The 17,513-nt window shown below is 30.0% G+C and overlaps 1 protein-coding gene across 1 annotated transcript; it reads left to right on the top strand.

The window, feature by feature from the left end:
* The first annotated feature begins 4,224 nt into the window (after nt 1-4,224).
* On the top strand, nt 4,225-9,922 carry LOC107914083 (probable S-adenosylmethionine carrier 2, chloroplastic). Its single transcript, XM_016842821.2, has 12 exons — nt 4,225-4,436; nt 4,759-4,866; nt 6,022-6,104; nt 6,406-6,482; nt 6,602-6,692; nt 7,261-7,314; nt 7,380-7,475; nt 7,782-7,871; nt 8,729-8,780; nt 9,170-9,231; nt 9,321-9,401; nt 9,616-9,922. The coding sequence occupies exons 1-12, from the start codon at nt 4,382-4,384 to the stop codon at nt 9,745-9,747; spliced, it is 981 nt and encodes a 326-aa protein (XP_016698310.2). The 5' UTR covers nt 4,225-4,381; the 3' UTR covers nt 9,748-9,922.
* Nucleotides 9,923-17,513: the final 7,591 nt, after the last annotated feature.

Below are 17,513 nucleotides of genomic sequence, written 5' to 3'. Positions count from 1 at the left end.
CATCAGCAGTTAATTTATTTTTTAATTTTAAAAATTTAAAATAATTAAATTTATTAAAAATGTATAAAAATGTAATATTTTTAAAATTTTTTAAATAAATTAATTTGTCAATGTAGTATACAAGAAACTGCCATGTGAATGTTACCTTAGTAGAGTTAATAAATATTAAATTTTCTATCAATTTTAGAGTGATTTGATAAATAATGCAGGCTTAAAAACAAAATTTAAATGGAAGGCTAATTTGACTCTTTTTTTTTGGGTAAAGTTGGAGGGCCAAAAAAGTCATTATTCTTTTATTTTGAGCTAAATTTGACCCTCAACATTTTAAAAGAATCAAATTCAACCATTAACCTTTTAAACAGAATTTGATTGAATTTTTTAAATGAAAATACTAACTAAAATGTTACAATTTTAAACATGACAACCCACAAAGCAAACTACGTATAATTCATGTTTTATTGATGTGACATATAAGAGAAGTAGTATCATGTTAATATGAAATTCATGTAGACTGCTACACGAGTTACCATACCAAGTTGATAACATGTATACAACATGAATGGCTAGACCTAATATCCCGCATTCTTTCATCTCCATTTCAGCAACTAACACCCAAATATGTCGAACTTTTATGCAGTGCAGTAATAAGATAGTAAACAGGTTTATATAAGTCTTTCTTTTTATGCTTTGGGTTTGCTTTCAATTTTTTATGAAAGACTCCAGTCCAATTTGTTTGATTATTTCAACAACTTGGAATTGTTTATGTTGAATCCTTTCTATTTTTACTAAAAGTTTTTCTATTAATTTGTTAAATGTTCGTTCAGTTGCCGACATCCTCTTAATCTATTGGTAATATAAAAGTTCACCCAGTTATAATTGCATTGAAGCCTAAAGGGCTTATAGTAGTAATTGCAATATTATACCGAGCATAGATGAAAAGTTAGATTTATTGGTTTTCATGTCATTCTTTTCTGCTTTTAGGCTGTAAGGGGTAAGCTTTCACTATGAAAGATTGTTATTATGGAACATGTGTGACCTATACATGCAACATAAATACTTGAATGGTTCTTACAAATTGTCAGATTATTAACGGTGGCTTCCCTGCTAATATTTCAATTTTGATTTTTGATAGATTGCGGCATAAATACCTGATTTGCTCAAGTTGACTCTTTCATTCTGTGCAGATTGCGGCATTGGATGATGCCTTCTTGATAGATTACACTCCAACTGAAGAGCATGCATAACGATTTCAGTTGTTAGATTCTCACTTCTATATGTTTTGATATGTTCTCTCAGGTCTTTCTGAAAGAAGCTAAAAGCCTCAAAGTTGTTAAAAAGATTTTCTAATCTTATTCTTTTTTCAGTAGTCTTTCATGCCACCTGATGGACTTCGAGACAGAAGCAAGAACATTGCTTGATGTATGTGAATCGGAAGCAAGCATGGAAAAGCTTCGGTGTGATAACTCCTTTCACATCTTAAAGTGGTTTGTAGGGTGGAGGAAGAACCTCTACACGTTGTTAAAGTTTTTGATAAAAATAAGAGAGAGCATTTAGAGGTTCCTGACATGTCTGGTTTGGAGAACCGTACAGTCCAAGAAACAAAAGGGGAAGGGGAAGGGGAAGGGGAAGGGGAGGGGTGGGAGATCAACACTGAAAAAAAAATAGCTTAGAATTTGAAAATCTTTGTGCAACACCTATATCTGACAAATTGGATATTGTATAAAGAACCACAACCCCCAACATTAGCAATAATCTGTAAAAACAAAAAGTCCCAAGATCAGTGGAGGTGCGTTGTTTCTTGTGGAACCCCAAGTCCGAACAAAAAATTTGATCTCCCTAAGCTCATTATCCCTCTGCATCTCTATTTTGAGTCCCTCAATTTTAAATGTATCCTTACAGCCCCCCTATCACTCCCGAATGTTTAATTTGTTTCTTCATTCAAGAGGCACCAACTCTTATGTTCCGTCGTCCTTACAGTCCTTAGATTTGTAACATATTCTATTGTATTATTATAGGTTTTAACTATTTTTCTTGTTTGCTGCCTGCAGGTTGTCTAATAATAAATCACAATCACAATCATGTGGTAGGAAAATTATTCGAGGACGTGAAAAGATCCATCCAAATAATGGGAGTGGGAGTGAATGCATATGGTTTCAGTTACCGGCACACTTAAGAAATATTAATCTTTCAACATTTTCCCACATTAGCCGATCAAATCAATTTTCGAACAGCAACCAAAATTTGGAGAAATTTGATCCATCCCCTGGAGTGGAGGGCGAATAAAGAAGTGGAGGGTGAATAAAGAAGGTGTTCCATACAAATATCCATGGCTTTTGCTTCCGCAAGGAGGAGAAAAGGGAACAAGGTATAATTTCTATGATCCCCTTACCAACTTGACGCATAGCATTAGTATTCCGGAATCTGAAGAATGTGAAGTTAGGTTCTCTAATAAAGGTTGGCTACTCCTTACAAAGCATCCAACTTCAATCTTCTTCTTCTTCGAACCTTTCACGAGAACAAGGATTCAAGTTCCTGATTTGTGGCAAATGGAAGCGGTTGATGGGTTTTGCTTTTCGGGTACTCCCACTTCCCCAAACTGGAAAATATTTGGTATCCGACATTTACTGCAAAGGGTAATAAATGTATGGTATTTGGGTCAAGGTGACAGCAACTGGATTAAGATCACAGTTCATTCTGCCACATTCCCACATCCTTCTTTTACCAACCCAGTATCTGACGGTAACTCCTGATATTGTTTGAGAGAAAATGGATCCGTCATATGTTTCAAACTTTTCACAGACGATGAAGACGATACACACATCGGTTGGCATATTGAATGTTCAGCATCTCGCTACTTCGGGAAATGGCGACAAAGGTTCTTGATTTGGTATGAAGAGGAGCTGATATCGGTGTTTGTGGATCAGGGAAGGAGCACGCATGTTGTAAAGCTTGATAAAGGGTTGGACAATGGGTTCCACTCAACAGATTGGAGAAAGAGATTGCGTATTTGAGCCAAACCACATATCTGGTAGTACAAGGAAAGGAACAGAACATAAAAAACACAGTTCAGATGTCCATGTTTCTTGACAATGAGGATCGTAGTAATATTTCTTATATGCTGGAGAGAGAGAAATACCAGGTGTATAAGAGGGAAGAAGGAGGGTATTCACAGATTTCACATCTATATCATGCAAGGGAGTTCCTCTCTGCAACTTGGATTCGACCATTGCTGCTGCCTCACATGTTCCCCACTTTCTGATTGGGTTTCAGTAGATTTTCATCTGTTTTTTTTCATTTGGTAACTTCATTTATTAACAAACAGCAAATTGGTGGTCGATAAATTTTGATTCATTGAGAGTTTTTTTTTTCTTTGACTTATATGTGTTAGTTTAATTTATAGAACTATCGAGCAATTCTACTTCTTGTGCTCGCTTGACTAGCGATTTGATAGTTAATGCTACGTTAAAGAAAAATTGTTCGCGAAAATAAATAAGACGAATATAAGCAAATTATTTGAGGAAGAAAAGTTTATCAAAATATGTTAGAATTGCATGTTGCATATTTGACTGATTGATGACATTGGATGCAATTATGAAAATTAATTTCATTACTTTATGGTCAATAATAGCAAAAATCAACTAAATAATTTATTAATTGTTTTAAATATTGCGTTACGAGTATAAATATACTTTAATTTCGTTCATCAGTTTTATTGCCTGAATGATGTAAATTACTTGACATTTTTATCTTTTATATCCCATTTAAAAAATTAATTGAAATAAGTATTCGAAATTTTTTCGTATACAAGTGAATGAAAATTTTCGATTAAATTGAGAGTAAGCTACCCATTGATGAATGGTGATTCACCTGGTGCTAGACTCCGGTAGAAGGTTCTAGTCGTGGGGCATTTGAGGGGAGAAAGATGAACTCTTGTTTTAGTAGGGGATCTGAGGGTAGTGCTAGTGGTGGAGAGGTCGGGTTTGAAGGACCTGGAGCTGCTGTTGGAGATGGAGTTAAAATTTTTTATATTTAAAATTAAATTAATAGAATGTATAAATATTAAATGGTTAAATTTATTATTAGATGATAGTTAAATATTAACACTGTTAATATTAAAAAATAATTTTTAAATCGAAAAAATTAAAAGTTGAAGGCGTACAATTTAGTGACCATTTCTTTGACCTTAAATATCTATAAATAAAATCAGAGAAAACAAGGGTGGTTGCGTAAATTCACTCCTTTTGAAAAGCCCCAGCCAAAACCCTTTGATAAGCACCTTCGTTTCTCCCTCGTGTGATTTGCCCACTTCAAAGTACACAAAGAAACCAATCCATTCTTATCTCTGCCACTGGAAGTTGTAGAATTCAACCATTTGGAGCTAATGGATCCTCAAACGCAGTCGTCCAGTGTGTCAACTTCTCACACAATCTCACCTGGTTGCTTTTTCCTTTTAACTATCTTCTTGTTTTGAAATTATTTAGTTTTTCTTTTCTTTTCGTTCATTTTGATCCTTATTGATCAATGATAAATTTGAGTCCTTTAAGAGGACCCAAACCAGTAAACTTCGTGCTCTTTTGAATATTTGTTTTATTTTTCACTCTGGGCATGTCCCGGTATAATCAATGACTAATTTGAATCCTTTAAAGAACCCAAATAATAAAAAAAACCTTTGTTCTCTTTTTAAATTTTGTTTAATTTTTCATTCCGGCAATGTCCTATTATTCATTTAGTTATTTGAAGATATTTGTTGTTTTGCAGATGGATTGAACTATAAGAAATGTAAGCTGCTGAAAGAAGAAAATAGGTTGCTGGATTCAGTTCTTCTAAAAGAGGAAAACCCATTTGATTTTTTTCGTGTTTTTTTTGGTAATCCCGAACTATAATAACTCTTATTTTCTTTGATTGTTGTTCCTAATCTCTTTTAATACTTGAGAGTTGAGATTCATCAATGACGGTGCTTATTATTTGAACCATGTCTTCAAGCAAACCGTAATTGGTGCTCTTACAGGCATGGGTTATAATTTATATTCAGGAATATAAGGAAAAGTTGTTCATGTGGTTCAAACTGTCAAAACATGAAATGAATTCAAATTTAATTTCATTTGAGGTTTTAAGCTAATTTAATCTAAGGAACTTTATGAAACTTTCTTCTCACTGTCATAAGATATACCAACTTGCATTCAGTGCAGATATACCTTAAAAAGTTATGAGATTGAAATTTAAGTGCAAATAGACTTTTGATTAGTAAATTTTTTAGTCCTATTGAGATGTTCAGTATATTCTTTAATGGGATAGAAAAAGCATGGTTTCATTTCATCTAGGACGTAATGTTTTCAGGATGACACGAACCAGTGAAAATGTTTATCTGAGCCATAAATATTGTCCTAGGTAGTGGCAAGTCTACCGGACTACTGGTTTAAAACTTCGGATCCATCAGGTTACGTTTCTACCAAGGAAATGGAATTTACTAGCGATACAATACTGTATATTGAAATTAATATTATCAGCTGGTTATTATGCTCTTGGGAAGTCTAAATGGAACTGTAATCAAACAACAGGTATTTGTTGTGCTAATAATTTAGAATGGTTTGCTCATTTTAGCTCAAAGTTCTCTTTTGGAAAATCTAGTGTAAAATAAGTAATTAAACAAATGATTGGCTGACTTTTGTTATGCTAATAAGTTAAAATAGTTTGCTTATTTACATGATAATGCAGCTTCTTTATAGCTAGTTGTTGCTAAGTGGTTGAACTGTTTCAACGGAAAAGTAGGCATACATTTGTCCAGTGGTGATATTTTTCTTGAAAATTTGGGCACTATTTTACTGCTTGCTTATTCTACATCTTGACCAAGTGTCCTGAATTCCTTCCATCGCATTTAATCTGGTTCGCATCACCGGATTTTCCCTATGTTACAAGCCATTTGTGGGAATGCCCTTATTTGTTTTTTGAGAAATGTCTCTTTCTTGAACTTTAGCATGGTTGGAAGCAGATCTTACTAAAGATCTTTTGTGTATTTTGCAGAAAGTATCATAGCTGGAGCTATGGCTGGTGTTGTCGTCGAAGCAGCTCTGTACCCAATTGATACGGTAAAAACTCGACTCCAGGTAAGTTGACTTAATGGTTCTGTATTTAATCATTTCCAGAAAGGAATTTTATCTTGACACTTTTTTTTTTTTTAGGTTTTTTATTATGAAATTACAGGATGGTATTTCTGAAATACATCCACTATCTGTGCCTGCATTATCTTATTAACTATTTTTTTAACAAATTGGTTTCTTGTTTGCCTTCCTCTAGTATTCTCTTTAACTTTTGGCTGTTTACTCTTTGAATACCTGTGATCAAGCGCCCATAATCAATTATTTCCTCTTCGAATACCTGTGATCAAGTACCCTGTTCTTATGGTAGGCAGCCCGTGGCGGAGGGAAAGTTGTTTTAAAGGGTCTTTATTCTGGATTGGGTGGAAACCTTGCTGGTGTTTTGCCGTGAGTAATCTAGTTGCAAACTTTTGTAATCCTTGTTATTTCATGCATGGAATTTTGCATCTTCGACTTTGTATTTTTGGTTGATTGACATTTTGACCGATGGACTTTCTTATCCACAGGGCTTCAGCTATATTTCTTGGTGTATATGAACCTGCAAAGCAGAAATTGTTAAAAGCCTTACCTGAAAACTTGAGTGCTTTTGCTCATTTGGTAAGTTCTATTATTAATAAACAGCAAATTGGTGGATGAGTATCAGTAAAATTTGATTCATTGACTTAACAGTTTTAAACTATTTTTGGTTCCTTTGAGTCTTTTAGCTTCTTTCTAGTTTTTGGAAGAAAAAAATAATTTATAGAACTATTCTTCTTTTTCAAAATCTTCCCCTCTAAATCTTCTTCATCATGTTACATATATACTCACTCGAAATGTATACACCTGCATGGGGTCTATTATTCTTCTCATGCAAAAAATTAGAGTTGTAGATATCAGAAAGGAAGAGCTTCCAAGGTTGGACTTCATGAGCTACTTTGTTAGTCTAATGTAGAACTCATCTGCTGGCAACATCTTTGCAAACCTTTTTAACTAACCTTCATGAATGGGTCTAGCCTGGTACCAATATATTCTGTCAATCTGTCTAGTTGCTTAATGGTGGTATGGAATGTGATAACCCCACATTTCCCAATATTAGACCCTTTCTATTTAAGATATTGAGGGTTATCATGTTTTGATCTACTGATGATGCCTTTCTTTGTATATAATTTGTTAAGAGTTTATTCAGACTGCAGGTGCTCTAGGAGGTGCTGCTTCTTCCCTTGTTCGAGTTCCAACAGAGGTAGTTAGTGTCACTTATTTCTCTCCATTCAATTCTCTCTCTCCAGCTCATTGGATGTTTTCCAGGTTGTTAAGCAAAGGATGCAAACTGGGCAATTTGCTTCTGCCCCTGCTGCTGTACGCCTTATTGTTGCTAAAGAGGGATTTAGAGGTCTATATGCGGTATGGAAGCTTGTTTTCTCGTATTAAGCATCATTCTTGAGATTCAACCTGAAATTTCATTCTTATGGTTTTGAGCTATGCAATCTTGGCTTAGTAAAAAAGAGAAGGCTGTTATGAAGAGTGCTTTCTAAGAGTTGTCTGATATTGTGTTTTGAAGCGATACAGTCATTGGTTTCCAAAGTTATTTGTATATTTTCTGCATCTGATTGCTACTTGCCGAAATCTAGTTGTTAATCTGCATGTGAATGCAATATTCTGTGTGTTAAGCTTTGTGCATATGTCCTGACCTCACTTTCTGAAATTTAGGGATATGGATCCTTCTTATTGAGAGATTTGCCATTTGATGCCATCCAGTTTTGCATCTACGAACAACTCCGAATAGGGTATAAGTTGGCAGTAAGCACTATCTTTCTCTTGGAAATTCTAATAGAAAGTGCATACTTCTAAATCTCACTCAGAGTAAATACAATAAATTAAAAAAGTTTACAACTGCATCCCATATCAATTGAATTCCATTATTGTGTGACTGAGGACACTGTCTCTCCGCAAAAGCAACGGTAAAGGTGATCAGATCTGACCATACTCTGAAGTCTTCCTTGAGAATTTTAATCAGGGAAACCCCAACTCTGCTCTTTGTCAGAAAACACTGAAATATTACTCATAGAACTTCAGCAATTTCATTTTACTCATTTATGTACAATGTTTTCTATCATTCTTGGTGTTGTTAAAGCCTTAAAGGCATGTATCTAGGTGCGCTTAGGTGATGTGACTTAGTGTTAGACAACAAATGCACCTTATACCATTTCAAGCAAGGCACATTTGGTCACGTACACATATAGTATGCCTACGTGCCCTTTTCTATAAAGTGATAGGTGAAAATAAAAACACCATTTAATTGAAGTTCTCTTCAAATTTCTCTCTTTTCATTGTTTTCATTAATTGTACTTTAATAATGAAAAAAGGAAGAAAATTAAATTCGCTACCTCTCAGTAATTACATATTTTGTTTATTGTCATAATTATATATTTTGAGCTTTTTTTTATATGCACACTTATACATATCGCGCCTTTACTTAGGCAATGATTCTAGCACCTAGAGTACACCTCGTGGCCGTCAACTTTGATTGTTTTGTTTCTGATCAACATTGACTTTTATTTCATATACAAAGTACCCAAATGAAGCATCCTCTGCCATTTTTCATTTGTGGTAAACCGGGAAAATAATTTGACATAAATTCTATTTACCTTTTGCAGGCACAAAGAGACCTGAATGATCCTGAGAATGCCATAATTGGTGCTGTTGCTGGTAAATTGTTTTCAGCAGTTTAAGATTTCTATTATATGTATATTTTAATTATTGTCTCACGTTTGAGTCAGTGATAGGCAATTACTACTGCCATCTTGGCGTAAATTTTGATCATAATTCCAGAAAACATACACTTTTATTATCTTATCACTAGAATCATGATGCTGAAGGGATCAAATTCCTCTAAGGATTTGAATCACATCTAATCCTTTTGCATCGTAATTCCATTCTGCGGGGCTGCTGTTCCTTATAAGAATCCTAGGAGTTACACATACTTTCAGAATTGTTCTCATAAATCCATTATAACCGATAACTTCTGGTACAACACGTACTGTCTATACATAAACACAACGGTTTGCTGTCTGCAAGTCTAACGTATCCATATTCAGGGGCAATAACTGGAACTGTAACAAACCCTCTTGATGTGATAAAAACTCGATTGATGGTCCAGGTCAATTACCTTTTCCTTCTTTGGTGAAAGGCATTTGAGTTTCTTCCTACTGCTTCAAATCCAGAACTTTCTTTTTTTTATTCTTTCAGGGATCATCAAAGCAATACAAAGGGATTCTTGATTGTGTAAGGACTATAATGCGTGAAGAAGGAACCCACGCTTTCTTGAAGGTTTGAACATCAATTTTTACTTTCCTCGTCCCTGCTGTGCCTAATGAAATTAATGTCCTTTTCGTTAACAAAAACTGAAAGGTCATCTTGGAGATGGAAATGAATGTCTTGGCGACTGAAATTGTGAAAGTTGCAGCAGATTCACTTCATTTTTCTGTTCTTTTCTTCTTCTTTTTTTTTTTTGTGTGTGTGTGTTCTGCCATCGTTCGTGCAGGGTATTGGACCAAGGGTACTGTGGATAGGCATTGGTGGTTCGATTTTCTTCAGTGTTCTTGAAAAGACAAAGCAAATGCTGGCCAAAAAGCGCCCTGAAAATCACAATTCATTTTATCTCAAGCAAGAGTAACTTTTATTAATAGACATGTTATCATTTTTGTTCTGCTTAGGTGACTGATATGTGTTACTTGAATTTTAGAATTTGGATTTGGATTTTAAAATAGTGTAAAATTGAGTAGTAGAATAGTTGGAAATGTAACATTCATTATAATTTCTCAATTCATGAATTTATTATTAGATGTTTATTTATTCATGATTTTGAAATTCTTGAATATTTTTAGATTTGATAAATCCATATGTTTATATTTTTCAATTAATGGTAAAGTGGTTCTGTTAATTCATAGCATGTTTTTGTTAATTCTTTTGAAGTGCTATTCAATGAGCCTTTTTATTTCTGTGTTCCCTAATTTGTCTATCGCGTTTTAATGATAGTGAGCCTTTTGCATTAGTTCCTCATAAGATCTTCCTTTTGATTATAGTTTTCAAATATGGTATAATATCTTGTAAAATATATAGGATTTACTTCAACTGTTCAACATTTATATTTTAAAAATGTAATAAAAAAATAATAATAGTTATTTAATAAAATGATGAAGTTAATATTTAGTTACCTCGTAATATTAATTCAGTGAGGAGTTTTATTAATAATATATAGATACCAAAATTTTGTGGTAGAACATTTTATATTAAAAGTTATTTTTTTTAGTTTATTAAAAAAATATTATTGGCATAGTGATAAAGAATTTATTCATAAACTCATTAAAAGCGGGTTCAATATTTACATATATTAATTTTAATTCTTTTATTTAAAAACTATATAAAAATATGAAAAAACAAAAAAGTCATCAAAATAATAACAATAGTTATTTAATATAAGGGTATACTAATTATTTCCTAATTGAATTACCATCTGATTAATTCTTGACAGACATTAACTTAATTAGGGTTTTTATTAATATACACAATGAAAGAAAATATTTTATGTTAAAAGATATTCTTTTTTTTTTAAGTTTACATAAGAATTATTGTTAGTATAGTAGTAAAAATTTTGTTTCACTGAACATGAGTTCAATTAATAGACATGTTAATTTTAGTTCTTTTAATTAAAATTTATATAAAAGTATGAAATTATAAAAAAAGTCATCAAAATAATAATAGTAGTCATTTAATAAAAATATATATTAGTCAATTATTAACTGAGTTGTATTTAATTAACTCGTGACACCAACTCGTTAAACAATTTAAATAATAATTACTTCACCATTAAATAAATGCAACATGATGAGAAACAAATACTTGAAGTATACGAATAGACTAAAATAAAAGTTTTCGAATTTGAATGCAAGAACGGATCTAGGATTTTACTTCAAGGGGGAAAAACTTCTAAATTCAAACGACCTTTTTTTAATATAAAAAAGTATCAATTCTTCTTGGATATTTTTTTCTTATCAAACAAATCAATTTAATATTTGTAAAAAATTTTTAAAAAAAACACACTATATAAAATTAAATATTTCTTTCCAATATACAAAAAAGAATAACTAACACTATATTAAAATTTTCATAAATATCATTATAATTCCAAAATTTAAATTAAAAAAACTTGGCATTAGTCCTATTTCTCAATACTAGGCATTCTTAATTGCACCATCTGCTTTTTATAAGATTGAACTAATCAATTATAGAATCTGTTAAAATTTCTCGAGCTATCTCTTTTTTGATGTATGCCACTAAGTAAATTGAAAGAAAATCATCTTCCACTCTATTGTGAAGCATTGTCTTCATAATTTTTATGGTTGAAAATGCTCGTTTAGTTGTTGCAATAGACACGGAAAGAGTTAGCACAAGATAAATAATTCTATCAAAAAGAGAATAAATACTTGACTTATTTGTCTTAGCTAGCACTTAACACAACGTGGCAACTGTGGAAGCTTTCTACAGCTCCGTACTTTAATGAGCATCAAGTTGAAAATGCTCTAATTGAATTTTCATTTTTTGTTTTTATTGCACCATAAAATCGTCCGAATAAAAATCATTTATAAGTTTATAGATATCTTCCATCCGAAAAGCTTTAAAATTATGTATGGGTATGGCCCAAATTAATTAATTCTAAAAATTGACTTTAAAGTTAATATTGGGCTTCTAAATTTAGTCTTTCAAAGTTTATTATATATTAATATTTAATTATTATTTAATTAAATGAGCGAATATTATATAATATGAATATTAAATTTAAAATACATTATAATTTATATATAAAATTAAAAAATCTAAAAATTTCAAAGGAGATGATGGCCCTGGCTTCCCTGAATCTATCCCTAGTTGAATGAGATATTGCAATTATTTAAGAATTGATAAATGATATTGTAAATTTATGGAATTTAAAGTTTCGTCCTAAAATTGTGCCTACTTATATACGCACATGTATTTTGTAACGAGTACTATAGATGGAGTCGAACAATAAATAAAACTAAAAAGAGAAGAAAAAAAAAGTAAAACCCACCAATTACAAATCGACACCTTTCGAGCAATCTAAACATGCCCTCAGCTGACCGTCGCTCCGATAGTCACATGGGATGCATGTATGGGATGGGTGGACAATGCAAAATGCCATCCATAACATGTGGAGTGGGACCCACCGGATAAAAAAGAAGCAAGGCAAGAAAGAACGAGAATAAGAGCACGTCATTCTGCCACGTGTATATATCTATTCCTTCTCCCTCATTGGCTGTTTTTGGTTTAGGTAAGGGAGCCAAAATATCTAAAACCGGTGTGCCTGGCAACCAGATATTTCTGGAGCTGCCCATTCAAACTGCCCCTAATTCTCCGCCATTGAGTGTTACACGTGGCCTTTTTATAATGGTTCGATGATTCGGGCAGGATCAACCCACAGAGTTTTTTGATTTGCTGGGGCCCACCTAAATGGAATCTCAAGCATCTGATCTGATCTGATGCTTGCTTTGCTTGATGTCTGTGTATTTGTATCTAACTCGGTAACTCCGCTCATTACCTCCGACTCAACTCAACTCGGTTACTTTTTTATTTTATTTTTATTTTAATTTTCTAATAGCTTGTGATGTAATGCTCAAAAAATACAAATTCGCATCAATCAAAATTTATTTTTTTAAATCCTAATTAATCTGAAACCCTCAACCCATTTTTATGTTTCCTCATAAAATATGTTTATTTAAGCCAAGCATCAATGGAATAGTGTAACCATGCACATATTGAAGAAAAGTACAATTTTATTCTGAAAATATGGGGATTATATACATTTTTAAGTTATAGCTATACCGATAATTCAAATAAGAATCAATAAGAGCAAAATAATTAGTTGAACAATTAATTAAATTCAAACAAATTCACTCATTATATAAAAATAAATTAAAAAAAAAACTCGCGCATTTTTATAAGATTAGACTCTAATATAAAATCTTAAAATTCCTAGTAGCTCAATCTTGCCATTTAATCAAGACTTAATGACAAATTTGATGATAATATTAAAGTTCACGAATTAATTAATTAAAATTTTAATATTTTAGTTACATTTTGTATTCAAAACAAGGTAAATTGACTAAATTTTAAATGTTAAAGGCTAAAAATTTAAGATTAATTTGACAAAATAAATAAATGTTAAATTTTATCTTTACGTTTTTTTTAAATTTTCATCTTGACTTTCTCACTAAAAATATCTCTCTAGTCTTCTAAAAAAGTTGGAGTAATTTAATTTCTGTAAATTTAAAAAAAGCGAGCAATTAAGGACAATGAATTGCATCATTAGTTTCTTTTGTCAATTGTGTAAAATTTTAACTGGTATAATAATAAATTTAGCCCTCAATGTTTACTTATTTTGTTAATTTGATATTGATTTTAAAAAATTCAATAAATTGAACTTCAACATTTATACATTTACAAAAATATTGCAGGTTAAATTTGTTAAATCTTGACCAAATTAATAGAATGTGTAAAATATAAGAGCTAAATTTGTTATTATACCAGTCAAATTTATGTAGAATTGATGAAAAACATTAACACTATGATTAATTGTCATTAGTTACTCACTTTTTGAATTGATAGTGATTAAATTACTTTAATTTTTTTAAAAATAACCAGCTTACTTAATATCGAAATTAAAATAGACTGAAAATATATTTTATCGATTTTCTCTTTCTAAAAATATAATTCTCTATGAAACTTAATGAACATTCCAGCTGGAACATTTAAGTCTAGTTGGCCACCATTGCCGCAATTGTTTTCTTCTTCTTTTTTTCCCCTCAAGTTATTCCTTCCTGTTAATTAAACAAGACAAGGAAACCTATTGAAAATCAGCAAAATGAAGTAGTGGGAATATATGCCATATCAACCGATTAAGTGCCAATAGAGTCAAACAAGTTGACTTGGAAGGAATCAATGATGGGCTGACTGGCTAGATCGTGTCCACCAATGTCTTGCAACCGGGATGATATTGGAATTTCTGTATTGTCGGGCTAGAAGAATTTGAGAATTTACTATGTATAATACAATAATAAAAAATTTTGAATAATTCAAATAAAAAAATACAAAATATACTAAGAACTTAAATATAATCGAATATACTTCATACATAAGTGAAACTCTAAACTCACACACTTATATTTGAATATTCAATGACTCAAGACCTTCATTTTTGTTAATAATACTAAAATTTAATTAACGATACATTAAATCCACACATTTAAATTTGGATATTCAACCATTCTAAACCTTAACCTTTATCGAGAATACTAAAGTTTCATTAACTACATATTGATATCTAATTAAAGTAAAAAGTTTGAAGCATGAAAGACAATAACAATACAACTAAAAAGGTGAATATACTTAAAAAATCCTTGTATTATAGAGACATAATTAAATTAATCTTTTTATTATTAAATTGATTAATTTAATAATTATATTATTAAAAGCAATCAAATTAAATTAAATTTAAATTAAAATTTACTGTTTAAAAAAATCATTTACTAATTAACAAAGTTTTATCTTTAAGCCAACAATGATAACGGCTTACCTGTCCTATGCGCAATGGGTGGTGTCGAACCTTCTAGCTAAGCTAGATGTCTTCTTTATGTGCGATAATTTTCTTAGGCTTCCTTTGAAAACCATTGTTAATTGTAGTTCAGTGCAATCGCACCGTTGATATCCCTTTGATTCGCAAACTTCCAATGCCATTTTTTTTTAGTACCATAAAAAAGTTCAGTAAAACCCATTGAAGAGCAACTTCCTTTTTTACCCTTATTTTGCTTTTCCCTTCTTTTTTGTATTTGCTTTGAAAATTATAGTTTCATTTATAATTATTATTTTAAATTTCAATTTTTTAATAATTTGAGATATATTTAAAATAATTATTTCAAAGATATTATTTTTATATTTATTTTAATTTTAATATTTTTAAATATTTATTAACTTTTCAAATATAATACAAATTTTATTTTACATAAATTTGATTTAATATTTCTAATAGGCCGTCACCTCTATGTTTAAATCCAAAAACAAATATATCACTATTATTTTTAATATTATTTACTATAGTATTAAATTTAACTGCTTTACTAAATTAATCTCATTACCATTACTATTTTCAATATTATCGAATTGATCTCACTAGGATTGGACAAAAAAAATAAAAAACCAACTCAAATTAAAGTGTTTGAACAGTTTATAAAATGCAAATTAAAAAACTGAGGCTACTTGAAATTAGAACAAAAGTTTTTTATTTAATTTATAGTTACTTTTTTGTGATATAAAAATATTTATATTTAAAATAGTTAAAATAACTTAAATGTTTAATATAAAAATATTTTCTAAAAAAAATCATATAAAGTTATTGATTATTTTATATTTACTTGAAAAAATTATTGTTTTTTAAAGAAATATTTATGAATTTTTTTAAAACTTTGTCAAAAAATATTAAAAAACTATTAAAAAAAGGCTTATTTTAATAGGTATATATAAAATAAAAAATTAATTTTAAAATTGTATTCATTTTAAGAAATAAATCATTAAAACTTATTTTAATTATGTTTATAACGATTAATAAAATAAATTTTTGAGAGGATAAAATGGAGATTAACCTCCATTGTATTCACTAGATCTTATGAGTTGAAGTTTTTTTTTTTTTAATAATCTTATTATAGGTTATGACTATATCTGCTCTTTTTTATATAATGTCTAAAGTATCCATAATTCCTTTCCAACCCATAAATAGAAGAATGTGCTTCAGTGCACTCGAAACTACATTCTCCTTTATTGACAATAATATTCATGTCAATTAAACTAATACTCAATCAACCATGAACTGAAGTTAAAATTTAGATTTCTCAATATAAAGTTATGCTTTTAAGATGATTACATTATTCTAACCTTTTCTTTAGTCTTAATCTTATCTGTCTAACAGCTTTACCCCTACATAAAATATATCTCTCAATGTAAAGAATGTGTTTTAGCTAAAGTTTCCAATAAAATAATGACACTCACTGCACCATCCCTCCAGTGTCCCTATCGGAAAATATGTCAAATTTTCGAAAAGAAAATAATATTAGCTACAGTTTTCTTTTAACATTAATTTTATTACAAGATTTTATAATATTTACTCTTAATACAATGTTTAAAACTATTCATAACTATTTTTAATATTTAAATAGGAGGATAACATATTTTAGCGTAGTCAAATTCACATCTTTTTACACTAACAATAATATCAATGTTAATCGAGTTAAAACTCAATCAACTAAAATTTTTTTAAATGAATAAAAAATATGTTTAAAAAACTAAATAAAAATATATATTAAATGACAAAATGTATTACATATTTAAAAAAATAGCAAAATGTGTCAAAGTTGGGAACTGAATAAAATGATAAACACAGAAACCTTTATATTCAAATAAAAACAGTAGTAAAGACAAGTGAATTAATTACCTGAATTTTGCATCTACTTAATTATACAACATCTCTTCTCAAATTATATAAATTGTAATGTAAGTCCATGAAAAAAGAAACCATGCATTTTAAAAATAAATAAATAATCTGTATTTAAATTTAAATAAATAGAATGGTTAAATTAACTAAAATTCTAAACAATCATGAACTAAATTAGTAAATTACAATGTTTAAGAAAAAAGTAAACTGGGTGTTGTTCCCACTTAAAAGTGGAGAGTGATCGTTTACAGCATTTGAAGAAGTCAACTAACACTCACCATCATCCAAACTGGGTCGGTTGTGCATAAATTTATAGGGACTAATTTGAATAGAGTTGTATAAATGTATGTGTAATTTTAAATTTTTTATAGATAAAGTATAATAACGAAATTATTTTGCTGTGTAATATGAGAGTTTGAGATCAATTTCCCACCTTTTCTTAAAATATTTAACTTAAAAAAATAATTGATTTTAAACTATTATTTAATATGATATCAATGAAAATTTTAAAGTACATTAAAAAGAAAAGAGCCAATGACATTGTCTGTGGTGAAGAAAAGTACATAAATTAACTAAACTGAAGTTATAAATAGTAAAATAAAAATTAGGGGTATTTAAATATCGATTGAATTTCCGACAAATACTTATTTAAAAAAAAACTATTAGATTAGATTTTTTTTTGGAAAATGATGAGATTAGGCCAAAATAATGAGTTTTCATTGTCTTCTGTTTCTTTAGGGTTACGTTTTTTGTTTTTTAAGTATGACTCGGGTTAGGATTCCGTGGTTTTTATAATTTAGGGTTTTGGGTTTTTCATATTTTTTATTATATATAATTTAGTTTATTTATAAATTTTTGAGATGTAAAGTTAATAATTATTTAAT

Source organism: Gossypium hirsutum, chromosome A05 (genome assembly GCF_007990345.1).
Source record: "Gossypium hirsutum isolate 1008001.06 chromosome A05, Gossypium_hirsutum_v2.1, whole genome shotgun sequence".
NCBI lineage: Eukaryota > Viridiplantae > Streptophyta > Magnoliopsida > Malvales > Malvaceae > Gossypium > Gossypium hirsutum.
This window is presented reverse-complemented; position numbering and strand designations above follow the sequence as displayed.